Below are 13,680 nucleotides of genomic sequence, written 5' to 3'. Positions count from 1 at the left end.
ATAGAACTTACCTCCCCAGAGCGAGTACGATCCAAGGCGTACCGAGTGTCACCCCGCCAGAGCGATATTATGGAGGCTGAGGTAAAGAAAATGCTACAGCTCGGTGTTATTGAGGCGGGTGAGTGTGATTATACCTCCCCTTTGATTTTAGTTGAGGTACCGGGCAAGGAACCTCGTCCTTCCGTCGACTACCGCAGGCTTAATTCCATCACTAAGGATCAAATTTATCCGATCCTTAACATCGAGGAGCGCCTTGAGAGAGTGAGTAGCGCTCAGTTTATTTCCACCCTAGATCTTGTCAGGGGTTATTGGCAGGTTCCACTTACAGAAGAGGCTAGTAGGTATGCGGCGTTCATTTCACCAATGGGGACATTCCGTCCTAAAGTTTTGAGTTTTGGTTTGAAGAACGCGCCATACTACTTTTCAAGCCTCGTGGATAAAGTGTTGCAGGGACAGCAAGAATTCGCTTTACCGTATCTAGACGACGTAGCGATATTCTCCGCATCCTGGCCTGAGCATATGGCCCACTTGCGGGCAGTGCTAACCCGCCTGCGCGATGCGGGCTTGACAGTCAAGGCTCCCAAGTGCCAGTTAGCACAGGCCGAGGTTGTCTACCTCGGTCACGTGATTGGTCGGGGTCGTCGCCGCCCCTCTGAAATAAAGGTGGCCGCTGTGCGAGACTTCCCGCAACCGCGCACGAAGACCGATATTCGGTCGTTCTTAGGTGTCGCCGGCTACTATCAGAGGTACATCCCCAGGTACTCTGATATCGCGGCTCCCCTGACGGATGCTCTAAGAAAGACAGAGCCCCAAACAGTCGTATGGGACGAGACAAATGAAAGAGCTTTTAGCGCCCTAAAGAGCGCCCTAACAAGCCAGCCTGTGCTACGATCGCCCGACTACACAAAAGGGTTCGTTGTTCAGTGCGATACTAGTGAGCGAGGCATGGGCGTTGTACTGTGCCAACGGGAATATGGAGAAGTAGAACACCCCGTCCTGTATGCTAGTCGTAAGCTGACCAGTCGTGAGCAGGCGTACAGCGCCACCGAGAAAGAGTGTGCGTGTATCGTGTGGGCCGTTCAGGAATTGTCATGCTACCTAGCCGGCTCGAGGTTTATCATTGAGACGGATCACTGCCCTCTCCAATGGCTGCAGACCATCTCTCCCAAAAATGGCCGCCTCCTGCGCTGGAGCCTCGCTTTGCAACAATATTCCTTTGAGGTGCGTTACAAAAAGGGGAGTCTCAACGGTAACGCCGATGGCTTAAGTCGAAGCCCCTAACGTGGGAATCAGCCTCAAAATTGTTTGTTACTGTTGTTTTTCTTCCTGAGGCAGGATTTTTAACATATTGCTTTTGTGTAGTGTTTCAAAGTGATGATGTGCTTTCTAGTGCAATTTTGCGATTTGTGGACGCGTTCTGAGTGCTGCTAAACTACTGTAAGGAACTGGGCAGTAGTATAAAAGGGGAAAGAGCCTGGCAGGGCTTAGTGAGGGTTGTGCCGTGCTTGCTGACTGAGCGGTTGAGTTTCGGCGTAGTTCTAACGCTTGCCGGGAAGAAGAACAAAACTGTCAACTCTCCCGAAGTCACTTTGCAGTGTCCTGTGTGAACCTGAACGTGAGAACAAGGCCTTCTCGGGGCGCTGCGCTCAAGAAACGCCGAGGGACGACCGACTTCGCTTATGAGCATCATCGAGCGACATCCCTCCGGACAGCGGATGCAGTCCCCTGACCATCGGGATCTCCTTCCCCCGGCGGGGCGGTCTGTTACGTTTCGCCTTCGACGCGCGGTATAGCCGACGCGGATGCAACGGACGCCGGGGCTTCGTTCAAAGCTGCGGACATTTTGGCCCGTTCGACGCCGCCGCAACGCCTCCCCGCCAAGCGCGTCCAGGCGTGTTTCAATGCCACGTGTCTTCGTGTGTGCGTGTGTGTGTGTGTGCATGTTGGTGCCCACGCTTGTCAAAGCGCGGCAGCCGGGGAGGGGAGCTCCCCAAGTGTGAAGCGAGGACGTCTGACCGGCGCCCGCTTGGCGGATGCGTCACTACACTCGTCTCAACATGTCTCTGAGCGTGTCCGTGCCCGCCGTCACGTGGCCTCGTCACGAGGCCTTCCTTCTTGCCCTCAACTGCGAAAGTATAAGAGCAGCTGCCCCCGGACGCCAAGAGAGAGGCTCCGAGTTCATCCGTTGAGTTACGTGCTCTCTCGTCTCTCCACTTCGGTCGACCTGACCGCCCGCTCTTTTGCGAAGCTAGAATAAACAAGTTGTTCTGTTACCAGTCGACTCATGCTTTGCCGGGACCTTCGGATGCTTCCAGTTGTGCCCCAGGCCGCCAGGCCAACGCTACCCTTGGGGCTTGCGACCCATTTGCAACAACGGGCGTCAGCTCCGAGATTACAACAACTCGTGCCAGCGGTGCGATTACAACAACCTGAACGCTGTAACAGGCGAGTTGACTGCACCGAAGATTACATTGTCAGTCCGTGTGAATGGCAGAGCAATGACTTTCGAGGTCGGCTCAGATGCTGCTTGCAGCATGGCCAGCCATATGACATATATTGTGCTACCAGGCTAACAAACCCGCCTCAGCTTGAAACGTAAGGCGTTCATCTTCCCACATAGTCTGAACAATTGCTTAGAGTACTCGGATCTGCCACGGTGAGTGGGTGCCACAAGTAAAGTCAAGCAAGTTGCATTCGCTTGTAGTCCAATGACCTCATCGCAATCTACTGGGACGCAGCAGGTTAAGTTCTGGAAAGAGAGTGACTGTCACTCATCGTACGACCGGTAGTGTCAACCTGACACAGATGCTTTAAAAATATCGTTTTGTGTTCCATGAAGACATCGCAGAACACACCTTGGCGCGAGTGCAGCTGTAACTAGCCGAAATAGCGAAGTTCAAGCCCTTGAACGCACGCCCTGTCCTATTGAACTGCGCTGTGCGGTGGAAGCCCTGATCGAGAAGTTTGCAGAGTATGGGATTTGGGAGAGAACTCAGCACTCCGATTAGATTACTCAGCTCGTGTGGGGACGCAAGAACGACAAAGGTCGGCGTGCCTGCTGTGACTAGCGCAGCAATGTGAAGGAAAGTACAAAAATGCTTCCTACGTTCTGCCCACAACTTAGGATGTGTTCAACATCCTGCCAGGGGGCAGAGTATTAATTGGCTTTGAACACGGCACAAGCCTACCAGCAACTACATGTCAGCACAACGACTTTTGATCTCACTATGTAAAGAAACAGACCCTAACAGCATCATTTGTGAGCTGCGATCACTTTTTGCGACATTTGGCATACCTCGCTAGGTAATGCCAGTTAACGAGAGAGCATTTATTTCTGCGTAAATTCAATAACTCTATAAGAACAACGGAATCAGAGCCCTCACCTGTGTGCCTTATCAGCCCGCAACAAGCAGCCACGCGGAAAGATTTGCTGGTAAACTGAAGAAAGCATTAACCCGAGAGTGATCAGGATTTCTGAACCTACGAGTTAGGCGATTCTTACTTCGGAAACATATTACGGCCTGCCGAAACAACTGGAGTTACACCAGCTAGAGCTAAGTCAGGTCGCGAGCTGTAGATGCTCATTGATCTCCTCTTGCCGACAAATGTAAAACAGCTGACAAAAACAAACAGCTGCCCAAGCACAGAAGGTTCCAGCCAGAACTAGTCTTGGTGAAACAATTCGTAAAGGGCCCTGACGAGCGCCTGTGTATTCTCGTGAAACTTTTGGATCGCCTATCATGGCTTGTGAAGTGGGGAACACTCCCCTGGAAACGGCACCTCAATCAGTTAAAGAACTTGACATGAAAACTGTTTACAGCGCAAACACATGCAACCACAAAGTATAAGGGCTTGTGTATAAGGGCGCAAACACATGCAACCACAAAGTATAAGCGCTTGTGTCCTGTCCCTTATACTTTGTGGTTGCATGTGTTTGCGCTGTAAACAGTTTTCATGTCAAGTATGCACCAACTCGCCCAGAAAGAAGCTTTAATGCAGTTAACGAACCACCGAGGCAATCTACCCGCCGACGTCGAAGCATCACCGAAACTGGCGTTGGAAATAGACTCACCCTACGCTTTCACTCATAGGGAACCTCATAGCGACGCCGACGGCAGAAATGCGCCTGGAGTGTCCATATAATCGCTATTGCAATAAAAAATCTTTCTTTGTAAAACTTTCTTGGCATTGTTTCCGGGCTTCTGCACGTCGTCCCCGTCTTCACAAGCGTGGCGAATCCTAAATCACAGACCAAATACCGGGGCGCAGAGAATTAACGGTCATTGCTACTGTTGCTACAACGATAACTACATCACGTTTGACGTTGTTGTTTTCTCCTATTCTGTAGAGTAAAATGTGGAGAGAACACATTCATGCCAAGGGCAACTTTTTGGCACAATTTGTCTTTTTTGAAATGATAAAAAAAAGGACATTTAGTCGGCTGCTTCATCAAACCTTACCTGCGAAGAGAGAGAATATTGCAAAGCATCGCCCTCAATCTCCACTGATGATCCTTGCCTTCGAGCGTGATGTCATGCTTTTCATTAGATTTAAAAGTGCTCCAAAGCACCGAGCCTGCCTGCCACCAACTTGTTATTCGGGACGTCTGGCCGTCTCACAATTGTGAAGCTATTGCAGCGGCAGGCTTGACGGCTAGGAATCTGCTCAAGCTTTATCAGGATGATTTTCGTGCAACTTGTGCTTATCTTCATTTTCAGTGAGACGCGCTCTTGAAGTCGATGCCGACGAAGGTAAGCGGTTCGTTTGCATTAAACTAGGTACTCTCTGAACTATTACTTGTGAAGCTCCAACCGCCAGAGGGTGGCTGGAACAATTAAAGTTTTTGCGAATCCTCTGCTTTTACATCTAGATGACTCATATAGACGCCGCAAAATTTTCCTGTTGTCATTTGATACATGCGGGGTCTATCCTTCAACGTGTAATAGACATCAAATAAAATATGTTACAAACTTGCTCGCAGTTTTCACGAGGGCGGTCCTAGCGTGTTGCCATGCTTTTTCTACAAATAGTCCGAAGGGATCATTATTATGATTAAAAGGTTGCTTGTAATTCGTGGCTATAATCAAACCTGGCTACATGAATTACATCGCCCTGTCGCATTTCTGACCAAAATTATTGCCTGTCCTTCCGCAGTGAAGTATGCTCGTAAAAGCGTTTGGGTTGTTTGGGGTGTGCAGACTGATATTATGCTCGGATGATTTCTACTGTGCAAAGCAGGAACTTCATTTGCATGAGAATTAAGCTCTATGTGTAAATATGGCCAGTCTAGTCTAATATTTCTACATTTGAAACCAATAGGCAATAGCTCATCACGCGGGCAGAACGCATAGATGGCGTGGAATATTGTTGTAGGGCAAAGCAGGAATATATTAGGCACAAGAAGTGTCTCGTACGTGTTTCATTGACTGGTTTGGACGTGGGACGCAAAGTGTCCGTGTCTATCGGACAGAACCCGTCACATGAGCCTCTGTTACAGCGAAGAGAACTGTTGCCCGCCTAACGTTCGGTGGCGAGAAGCCTGCTGCGCAAAAACAGTAAAAGCTAATAATATCATGTGATTATATATTCATATATATTTGGGAAAGACCAACACTGTGCCCGCCACATCTATCTAATTCGCCTATCTATATAAGCATTGTTGCGAAAGCGCGCCCCAATACCATGTATATGCTGACGCCATGCATACGGCCCGTATGTCCTGTGACTACAATGTATTGACCCTGGAATTGGACTAGGTTCATCCTCAAATTAAAACGCAACCTGTAAGGCACGGCAAGGCACCCGTGAATGGGGCTATACTGTATAGTATCGTAATTGAAACAGAATAGTGTCATCCACGTATAAGCGCGAAGTTACAAAGGAAACCCGTATGCTTTTTCTTGGTAGCTGCGTGCTATAGAGTCGCAGGGATCACAATTTCGCGTTTCCTGAACCTTCCTGCGCCTTGCTAGCTTCCCCAGAACTGAATAATTGAAAAGAACCTTTTAATGCATGACACCTCTTATGTCATGTCTTATGTCACTGACACCAAAATGTCAGTGAAGTCTGAACATATGAGCCTAATGGCATGAAAGAAAAAATGAACAGTAGGTTTTGAAACAGTGACCGGCACTTTCTTTTCTTTCTTTTTTTTCAGATTGTATACAAAAATACAACAGTTCTATCATTCACTTGCCACAAAACCTTTCATTTCCTGTGTTTATATTTTGCTGGTACATTATTGTGTCTGGAAATGTGTAAAGCGAAACGGGATCGGTTACACGACGCAACATTGCCAACCAACGGCTGCAACCTGTCAGTTTCCAGTCTCTGGAACGTCTTTTTTTCATAGCTTCATTTTGTGAATCCAGCCAGGTTACATAGAAAGAATATGCGCATGCATCTGCGTTGAGCGCAGACGTTCAAAAAACAGTAGAGGCCCTGCTGCGCGTTTGCACAACAGCCCGCATTCATGCTGCGAATTTAAAGCACGCTCGCTCTTTGTCATTTATTTCATACTTTTTCGCCTAAAGACATGTAGTCGTTTTAGGATCGCGATGGCGCACGGTGGAGTTTTCACGCAACTCGGTGCGTTCTCGTCAAATGTATCTCCCTGATAGCTCAAAACAACGTCCGCCATTTGCCTTAACGAAACCTACAGTTCTATCGAACTGTACCCGAAACGACTCCCATGACACTATTCAGCGAATTCAACTTAGAAATTCTTCTTTTAGTAGGACAAATTTTCAGCAGTTAAGGCAGCAGGTGATGGATGGCTCCTGTAGTCAACCAGAGCTTAAACTTCGCGGGAAAACTGATGATGATAATTACCATTTATTGGCATCCAATTTGAAACGGGGGGGCGGCAAATACTCACCTTGCCTGCTTTAGTTAATCAGGTTTGCTGTAGATGCTTTTGATTCTAGCTTTTTTGTGTATACGTCCTTAATCTTTGCTCTCTTCCTCAAAACTTATCAGTGTACCTTGTACCGTTACTTATGCCTGTAACGGATCGGGTTGTGTGAATCTGCTACTTACTTTTTTCTACCAATAATCTAAATGTCTCCTTGTTATCTCGACTGTTGACCGGTTGATGCTTCCGTCCACTTTAAATTCAAACGCTTCTGGAAGGTGTACGTTACATAGGGTCACGCAGCGCGTGTTACTTAGAGTAAAAAGAGCGCCATAGCGCGTTGCCTAGCAAGAATGGGAAACAGTTTTCAGTGCCACATGCTGAAATTATGCATCAGCAAATTCACCGCTCTACTTTAGGTGCATGGGTCGAGCTCCTGACCTGTGTGGGCACCGGAATGCCAGGGCGTATGAACGCTTGTGCTTTCGCAGTGCGAAAGACCTTGGACAGAGCTTTGTCGAATACACCTGGCTAAAGCAAACATTGACACAGGCGCTGCCACATGCATGCGTCCGTTACCGTTCAATAAGTCGAGCCATCTTTAGGGCCTCTCTTTACTAGACGGCGGTAGCTTAGTTACACCTTTAAATTACATTGGCATCTACTGACAAGCGTTGGTTCTGAAACAAGTGCTCTTGTTCATCGGCCATGTCTATAGAAAAAAAAAAAAAAAACATATGCCCCATAACTCCCATATCTGATATGAAACTTACGGGATGCAATGTAAAAGCGCATTCTTCCCATATGCCATATAATACTATTAGATAAGAGAGTGATAGGGCATACGCGGATTTTTCAGTAGAGATTCTCCGAACTATACCCTACAAGTTTCTGTTCCAGGGTACAGCGAAAGGTACGGAGCCGAAGCACATTTTTCAAGCGAAGCTTGTATTGGCTCACAAGCGCCTTTGTCGTGGTCACGAAAAAACAAAAAAGCAGTTACTCCCAGAGCATAGCATCTGCCGGAAAGGGTGCCTTGATGAGTTGACAGCTTCGCCGGCGCATGAGCGTCAGCCATTAGCAAGAATTCCAGCTGCGTAGGCACGCGCTCACACCACGCGCGCAACCGATCAGAGCCATTTCGCTTCATCCGGGGAGGAGAAGGGTAGGAAAGGGCTTTGCGCGCGCTGCGCCGGCGTCGTTTCCGTTCAGTTCGGACAGCGGTTGGGACGGCCACGCGTTGTACGTTCCCCCGAGGAACGCCAGCCTTCGATGAGCGGCGGCGATAACTCGCCCATGAAAGGGCTCGCCGTCGGCGCGCCGATCCAGCCGTTAGAGCCGCCCGAGCCCAGGCAATCCAACAGCAACGAGATGATGATCCCGATCGGAGGAAGCGGCAGGCCGAAACAATCCGGCACAGTTGCCTGTGCGTTAGTAAGCCGTGACGAAGGTTAGGTGCGCGCAGGACAAGCCATGCTTACCCCTATTTTCCGGTAGGGGAAAGGTTTTTTTACTACGCACGCACGCGGTCCGCGAATGTATTCATCTGTAGATCACACAGTGGAAAACAATACTGTAGAAATGGTTTTCTTTTTTTAAGCCTTTTTATAATACATAGAAAAACTTCCTGATCAAATTATTTTATTTTCTCGCTGTTTTTTTTTTCGGGCTTCTAAATGTCCATGGCTGGCTTTCGTGCTGCTCTAAACAAAGATGGCATCGCAGGGTTTCCGCAAGTAGCAGCGACTGTTCGTAAGCTAAGCTGAATTCATCTATCAGGAGAAAAGGAAGACATTGGTGTGCTGCGGAATGTTTCGTTGCCTGCATACTATTGCGGAGACAGGGGTTCAGTTGTATGCAGCTGATTCCACCACTGCAAGTGCGTCACTGGTCGCGATGGACACATCGACACCGGCGGTCTAGCCGTCTTCAGCGAGTCCAGCTGCTGTGCAAAACTGGTTCCTACGCTACTGCGCAATACAAATGCTGCATTGCTTGCCATAGAGCATTATTTTAGAGCATCCTGCCCGGTTACATGTGTGGTTGAGTAGTGCCCAGCAAAGCATAAAAGCAGAGGATACTCAAGTAGTGTGTTTTGGAGAAGAGTTCCCAAAGCATTAGAGGATACTTAAAATGCATAGTAACCTGGAAACACTGGCGGCCTCAGCCATCTTATGCGTAGTTGCTGAGCGCATGCATTTTTTGCGGATCTGCATTGTCTAGCAACTTCGCTGTGCCCCCACGTATTAATGAAGCCATGCTCGCTTGTTTTTTTTTTGTTTTTTTCCATCGTTGGATGTCCACGCAGACGGCATTTTCAAGGGGAGCACGGCTTTGAACGCGAACCTTTGCCGAGTGTGTTTTCGTGGCGACGTGCGCTTCGAACCTGAGCTGCGTACTTTAAGCAGTTGCTCATATGCACTCGCATTTTTTACTGCCGCCTCTAAAACAACATTGCATTGCATTACGGCACCCCGGATTCGTTGGATCTGCAAGCAAACGCACGCCATGTGAAAAATCGAAGCACCGGTGCTAGTGCCGTTGGTCAAAACTGATGAAGCACCGCACACGCATGATCAGTACCATTGCTCCGTTCGCTTTGGGTTTTCTCGCTTCGAGCCTGGTAACCGAAATTGTGTGAGTCAAGTCGCACATGCACGTCCTGTGAAAGCGGATGGCAAACGTGATTCGCAAGTTGACGGTGAGGAGTCAACTTGTTCCGTGCACTGTTTCGTGCCGCGTTCGCTTCCGCAAGCGTCAACTTTTCACACCACAGAGCGTTGCGCATGTTCTCTTCCACTCGTGTATAGTACTCTGCTTAATTATATATCGCACTGCTTTTGTGCAGCAGGCGTTGGTAAGTGCGGAGAACTTCGCTGTTTAGAGACGCTCTGTCTTCGCAAACGCCGCAATAACATGAGAAACCCTGCAAAGGCGCTGTTACACTATGTAACCTGTCATCTAACTACTGGAGCCGAAAACGAAAAAAGAAAAACACAGCATTTGATTACCAAATGGAGGTACGGAAAACAAACGTACATGCGATTCATCAGCGCGCTGCGTGGTAAAGCAGCTGGAGCTAGAGGATAGGTGCTTGTTGGTACGCCATATCTTATTTTGTTGTAGCGCAACCTGAACGACAAGGACAACAGAAAACCACGTTTGACACACACAGCGCTGTGTGTGTCACACGTGCCTTTCTGCTGTCCTTGTCGTTCAGCGTGCGCTACAACAAAACTACAGGATAGATCGTGCTGCAAGGCCTTGTCTTTTCCATATGTCGTTATCGAACTGCCCTGAGCATGTATGCTAGAGCGATGTGCACCCGCTACCGTACCCGCTCTTCCGATTTTTTTTTGTTTTTGTTCTGGTATGGTAAAACCTGCATTAATCGATGGTAATAGCTATAGGGGCTTGTTGGTACGGCATATGTTCGGCTTTGATCGACCTTCTTTACCTGTTTAGACGTTTCAGTGAATAAACTGCATTAATAAATGCTCCACCTGCACGCTTACATAACGTGTCAAGCTTCTTTATTTCCAGATTATCTTTTTAGGATGAATCAAAATAGCATTTCATGAACATCACGCTGTGTTGTCAGAAGTTTTCTTTATTACTGCTTCCACTTGGAAAATATTTATAGCGAAATGTCTTCCGCAACTATTCATGAGGTGCTTTTATTCACCTTGCAAAGTTATTTTTAAGCCGTTAATGTGTAAACGCTTTGAAATATCTAAGTTAGTCGTATATAAAATGGGGCCTTCACATAAAGATTTATCAAAAATAGTTGCGCTCGTATAAGCGAAACAGGCGTTCGCGCTCCCAAACAATTATTCGCACGGAAGCAAGCGTTGCCATTGAGTGTTCAATAAACCCGATGTAGGGAAAGAAAGGTTATTTTTTTATAGGTGGCGGTGGGGCTAGGAGGGGGGGGGGGGGGGGGGGGAGGCTTAGGCACGTCGCAGTAAACAAATAGACTCGGGGAAACGACATGGAAAACATCTGCTTGGCAACTGTATTGCATCCGGATTATATTTTATTCGTAGACTTTCTTTGTTTACGTACAGCTACACCGTACAGCACGTGGCTGGGTTTTGCACGAAGCCCGTCCTTCGCATACAGCATCGAATAGCAGTGGAAGGACACTGCAGAGCGTGGCTGAAAGCAAGAGCTGTGTGCGTGGAAATGCTGTCGAGGGAACGGTTCTATTTTGCCGTGTTTTCACACAATGGTGGACGCCGCTTCTCTGCGACTCGACGGAATCGCACTTCACATTTTCAGTATACCCTATTAGAGTTATTTGTTCTTTCAGCGGACCATTCATAAATTATGTCAATACTTACATTCGCTTTTGATCAGGGATTACCGTATCAGATTTACCTTGGCACTCTTTCACAGACAGTATAGATACATTAAACGGGCTCATATATATATAAAAAAAAGATCACTTACAAAAATGCTGTAGTGCTGAACACGCTGGCAAACCATAACCTATACCACCAGCAACACGTTGCGACTACTTGACGTAGTAACACATGCACAGAAGTTTACCCATCTTTGAGTGCGCTACCACAGAAAGTTGTCGCCGCACAAACACTGATTCTTTTCCACTTACAGAAAAAAATAAACGTTAGTTCTTATTCTGTGAAAGAACATCACACTTTAGACGCCACATCTAATATGCTCCAAAGAGCCGATATCTATTAGATTCGATGCGGTGATATATAGGGGAAGCATAGAAATAAAACAAAGAAAGGTACAGCGACCTCTAGCATTGCTCGCTTTCCGTGGCACCGTTTCAAGGTATGTGCTACCGGCATAATTACAAATGTGCCAACGTCAACAGTGGCTAGGCCGCCTTGCCGCACTTCCAGCTTCCTCTGCATACGTAACATCGTGTCATGGTGGCTTCATTTGTGCTTCCAAATGTGCAGTTCTGTCCGCGCCATAATGAAAAATAATGTCAACGGAGCGATTGCACGCAGCACCTCATTATGATCACCAGGAACAAGTTTTGCAATTATTTGACCAATATTTTACTTTTTACTGTTGCCATTGGCACTTAAATCTAAGCTGACATTGCATGTGCCGCTGCTTTCCGTATTGAATACATTTGTTGAGCTATTTTCGCAATTACGCCCCAGGCGAATACTTGGGATATTCCTTCTGAGCTTAGTCCTGATTGCTTGGCAGCCCTCTTAATTGCACTTTAGGGAAAAATAGAACAATATGATGGTAGTAATATAACAACAAATTATAGAAAGATATATTTACGCTCCATGGCATCGAGTTGTTAATGTTCAGCTAGCACCGAAGACATCGAAATATTTCCGTCCTTACCTGCACCTTTTCAGTTTAACGTATGTGCGTATCCAAACCATTATCCTTTTGTTGTCGCTTTCTTTTTTCTTGTTGTTGTTCTTATACGCACCAGTGTCCAGCTGAGTTCAAAATTCCGTGCTTGGCCACGGTGCACTCGCACAGGCGCCATCGCAACGCCTTCCCTTCAAAGCAACAACCTGTTTAAGACAAAGAAGCTTACTATAGTCAGCTTCTCGGTTAAGGCTGTCATGAAGCAGCACCAGACATTCACGTACAAAACTCGTTCCTCTACGCAGGTGAAGACAACGCGACGGACAGCAAAGGCAAGTGAGCTTTGCCGCATTTGAATATGTAGGAAAGTCGAATAAACGTGGGTCGCTGCATTGTCGAGAGGTACATATCCGAACGTCCCTCACAGCTTGATCGATTAACCTGCGAGACACTTTAGGGGCATCAGCGACTTGCGACATCTTCTCCTGTTTATGTGCGGTCGTTTGCTTCATGCTAAAATTGTTCAAAGCAACGGTCGTTTGCTCGCTCGCCCATGTATTCGGCGCTGTTCTGAGCACGTGTGGAACGTAAACAACGATCCTAGCCACGCACCTGGTGAAGTTTTGCTGAGCACTTACTCATAACTGTTTGTAATAATGGTCATTATTGCTCTGATATGAACACCACCGTTTGAGTCGGGGCGGTGACCCATGCCACCAAACTCGTTCGTTAAAGATTTGTCGTACTTATTTATTTCATTACCTTTATAGTTTAAGCGTGACGCACGCGTTGTAGGCGATTTTAAACGTACTTCCGTAGCAGTGTAAATGTGACGACACGAAATTGCCGGTCGCGTCTGCTTAGCAGCGATCTTAACAATGAAAAAGGAAGTGTCTTGTCCAGTAGCAGTCATATATATATATATATATATATATATATATATATATATATATATATATATATATATCGCGTTTTATTATAACGAAAATCGCTACATGCATTGAACCCATGTATGTAGCTGGCTTGTGCGTTTTGTAGCAATGTTTATTTGCCGAAACTGCTTTGAGACGTTGATGAGAGAGAATATTGATGCCAGCTGGTGGTGCCTCTATATTTGAAGCGCACTGTAAGCCACATTCTCCAAACTATAACACGCAAACATTATAATGATTTACGTCTTTACTGTGTAAACGGTGAAAGTGTTTCGCAAATTTTGTCCCTTCTTCTGCGCAACTTATCTGCCAGTCGTCCTTACTAGTATTCGCGGCCACTTCCATTTATCTTTTCCCCCATGCTGTCCTCAAAACCAAACGCATTTGTCAAGCCTACTCATTCACCATTTATTGCTGGTTGGATATTGCTACACGCGTGTGGTATTTCATTGTTTGAACGAGGCGCGTGGGCGCCATCACTCGAGAAAAGAGGAGGAAGAACATACTGGGCTCGCGCTCTGAATCTAACGGGTCAGCGCTGCAACCGCTGTTGTAAATATAACCTGTAAATAGTTGCTCGTC

At 47.0% G+C, this 13,680-nt stretch overlaps 1 protein-coding gene across 3 annotated transcripts in view; it reads left to right on the top strand.

The window, feature by feature from the left end:
* Positions 1 to 13,680, top strand: part of LOC126525279 (uncharacterized) — an 88,145-nt gene that overhangs the window by 58,486 nt on the left and 15,979 nt on the right. For 2 of the 3 annotated variants that reach the window (XM_072286762.1, XM_072286760.1), the window contains one exon: positions 4,719 to 4,751. The exons of the other annotated variant lie outside the window; for it this stretch is intronic. In XM_072286762.1, the coding sequence (XP_072142863.1) occupies positions 4,719 to 4,751 (33 nt within the window). The remainder of the gene's footprint in view (positions 1 to 4,718; positions 4,752 to 13,680) is intronic. 3 annotated transcript variants of the gene reach the window in all.

Source organism: Dermacentor andersoni, chromosome 3 (assembly GCF_023375885.2).
Source record: "Dermacentor andersoni chromosome 3, qqDerAnde1_hic_scaffold, whole genome shotgun sequence".
In the NCBI taxonomy this organism is placed as follows: Eukaryota; Metazoa; Arthropoda; class Arachnida; order Ixodida; family Ixodidae; genus Dermacentor; species Dermacentor andersoni.
The sequence above is the reverse complement of the archived record's forward strand: the minus strand, read 5'-3'. Positions and strand labels throughout refer to the sequence as shown.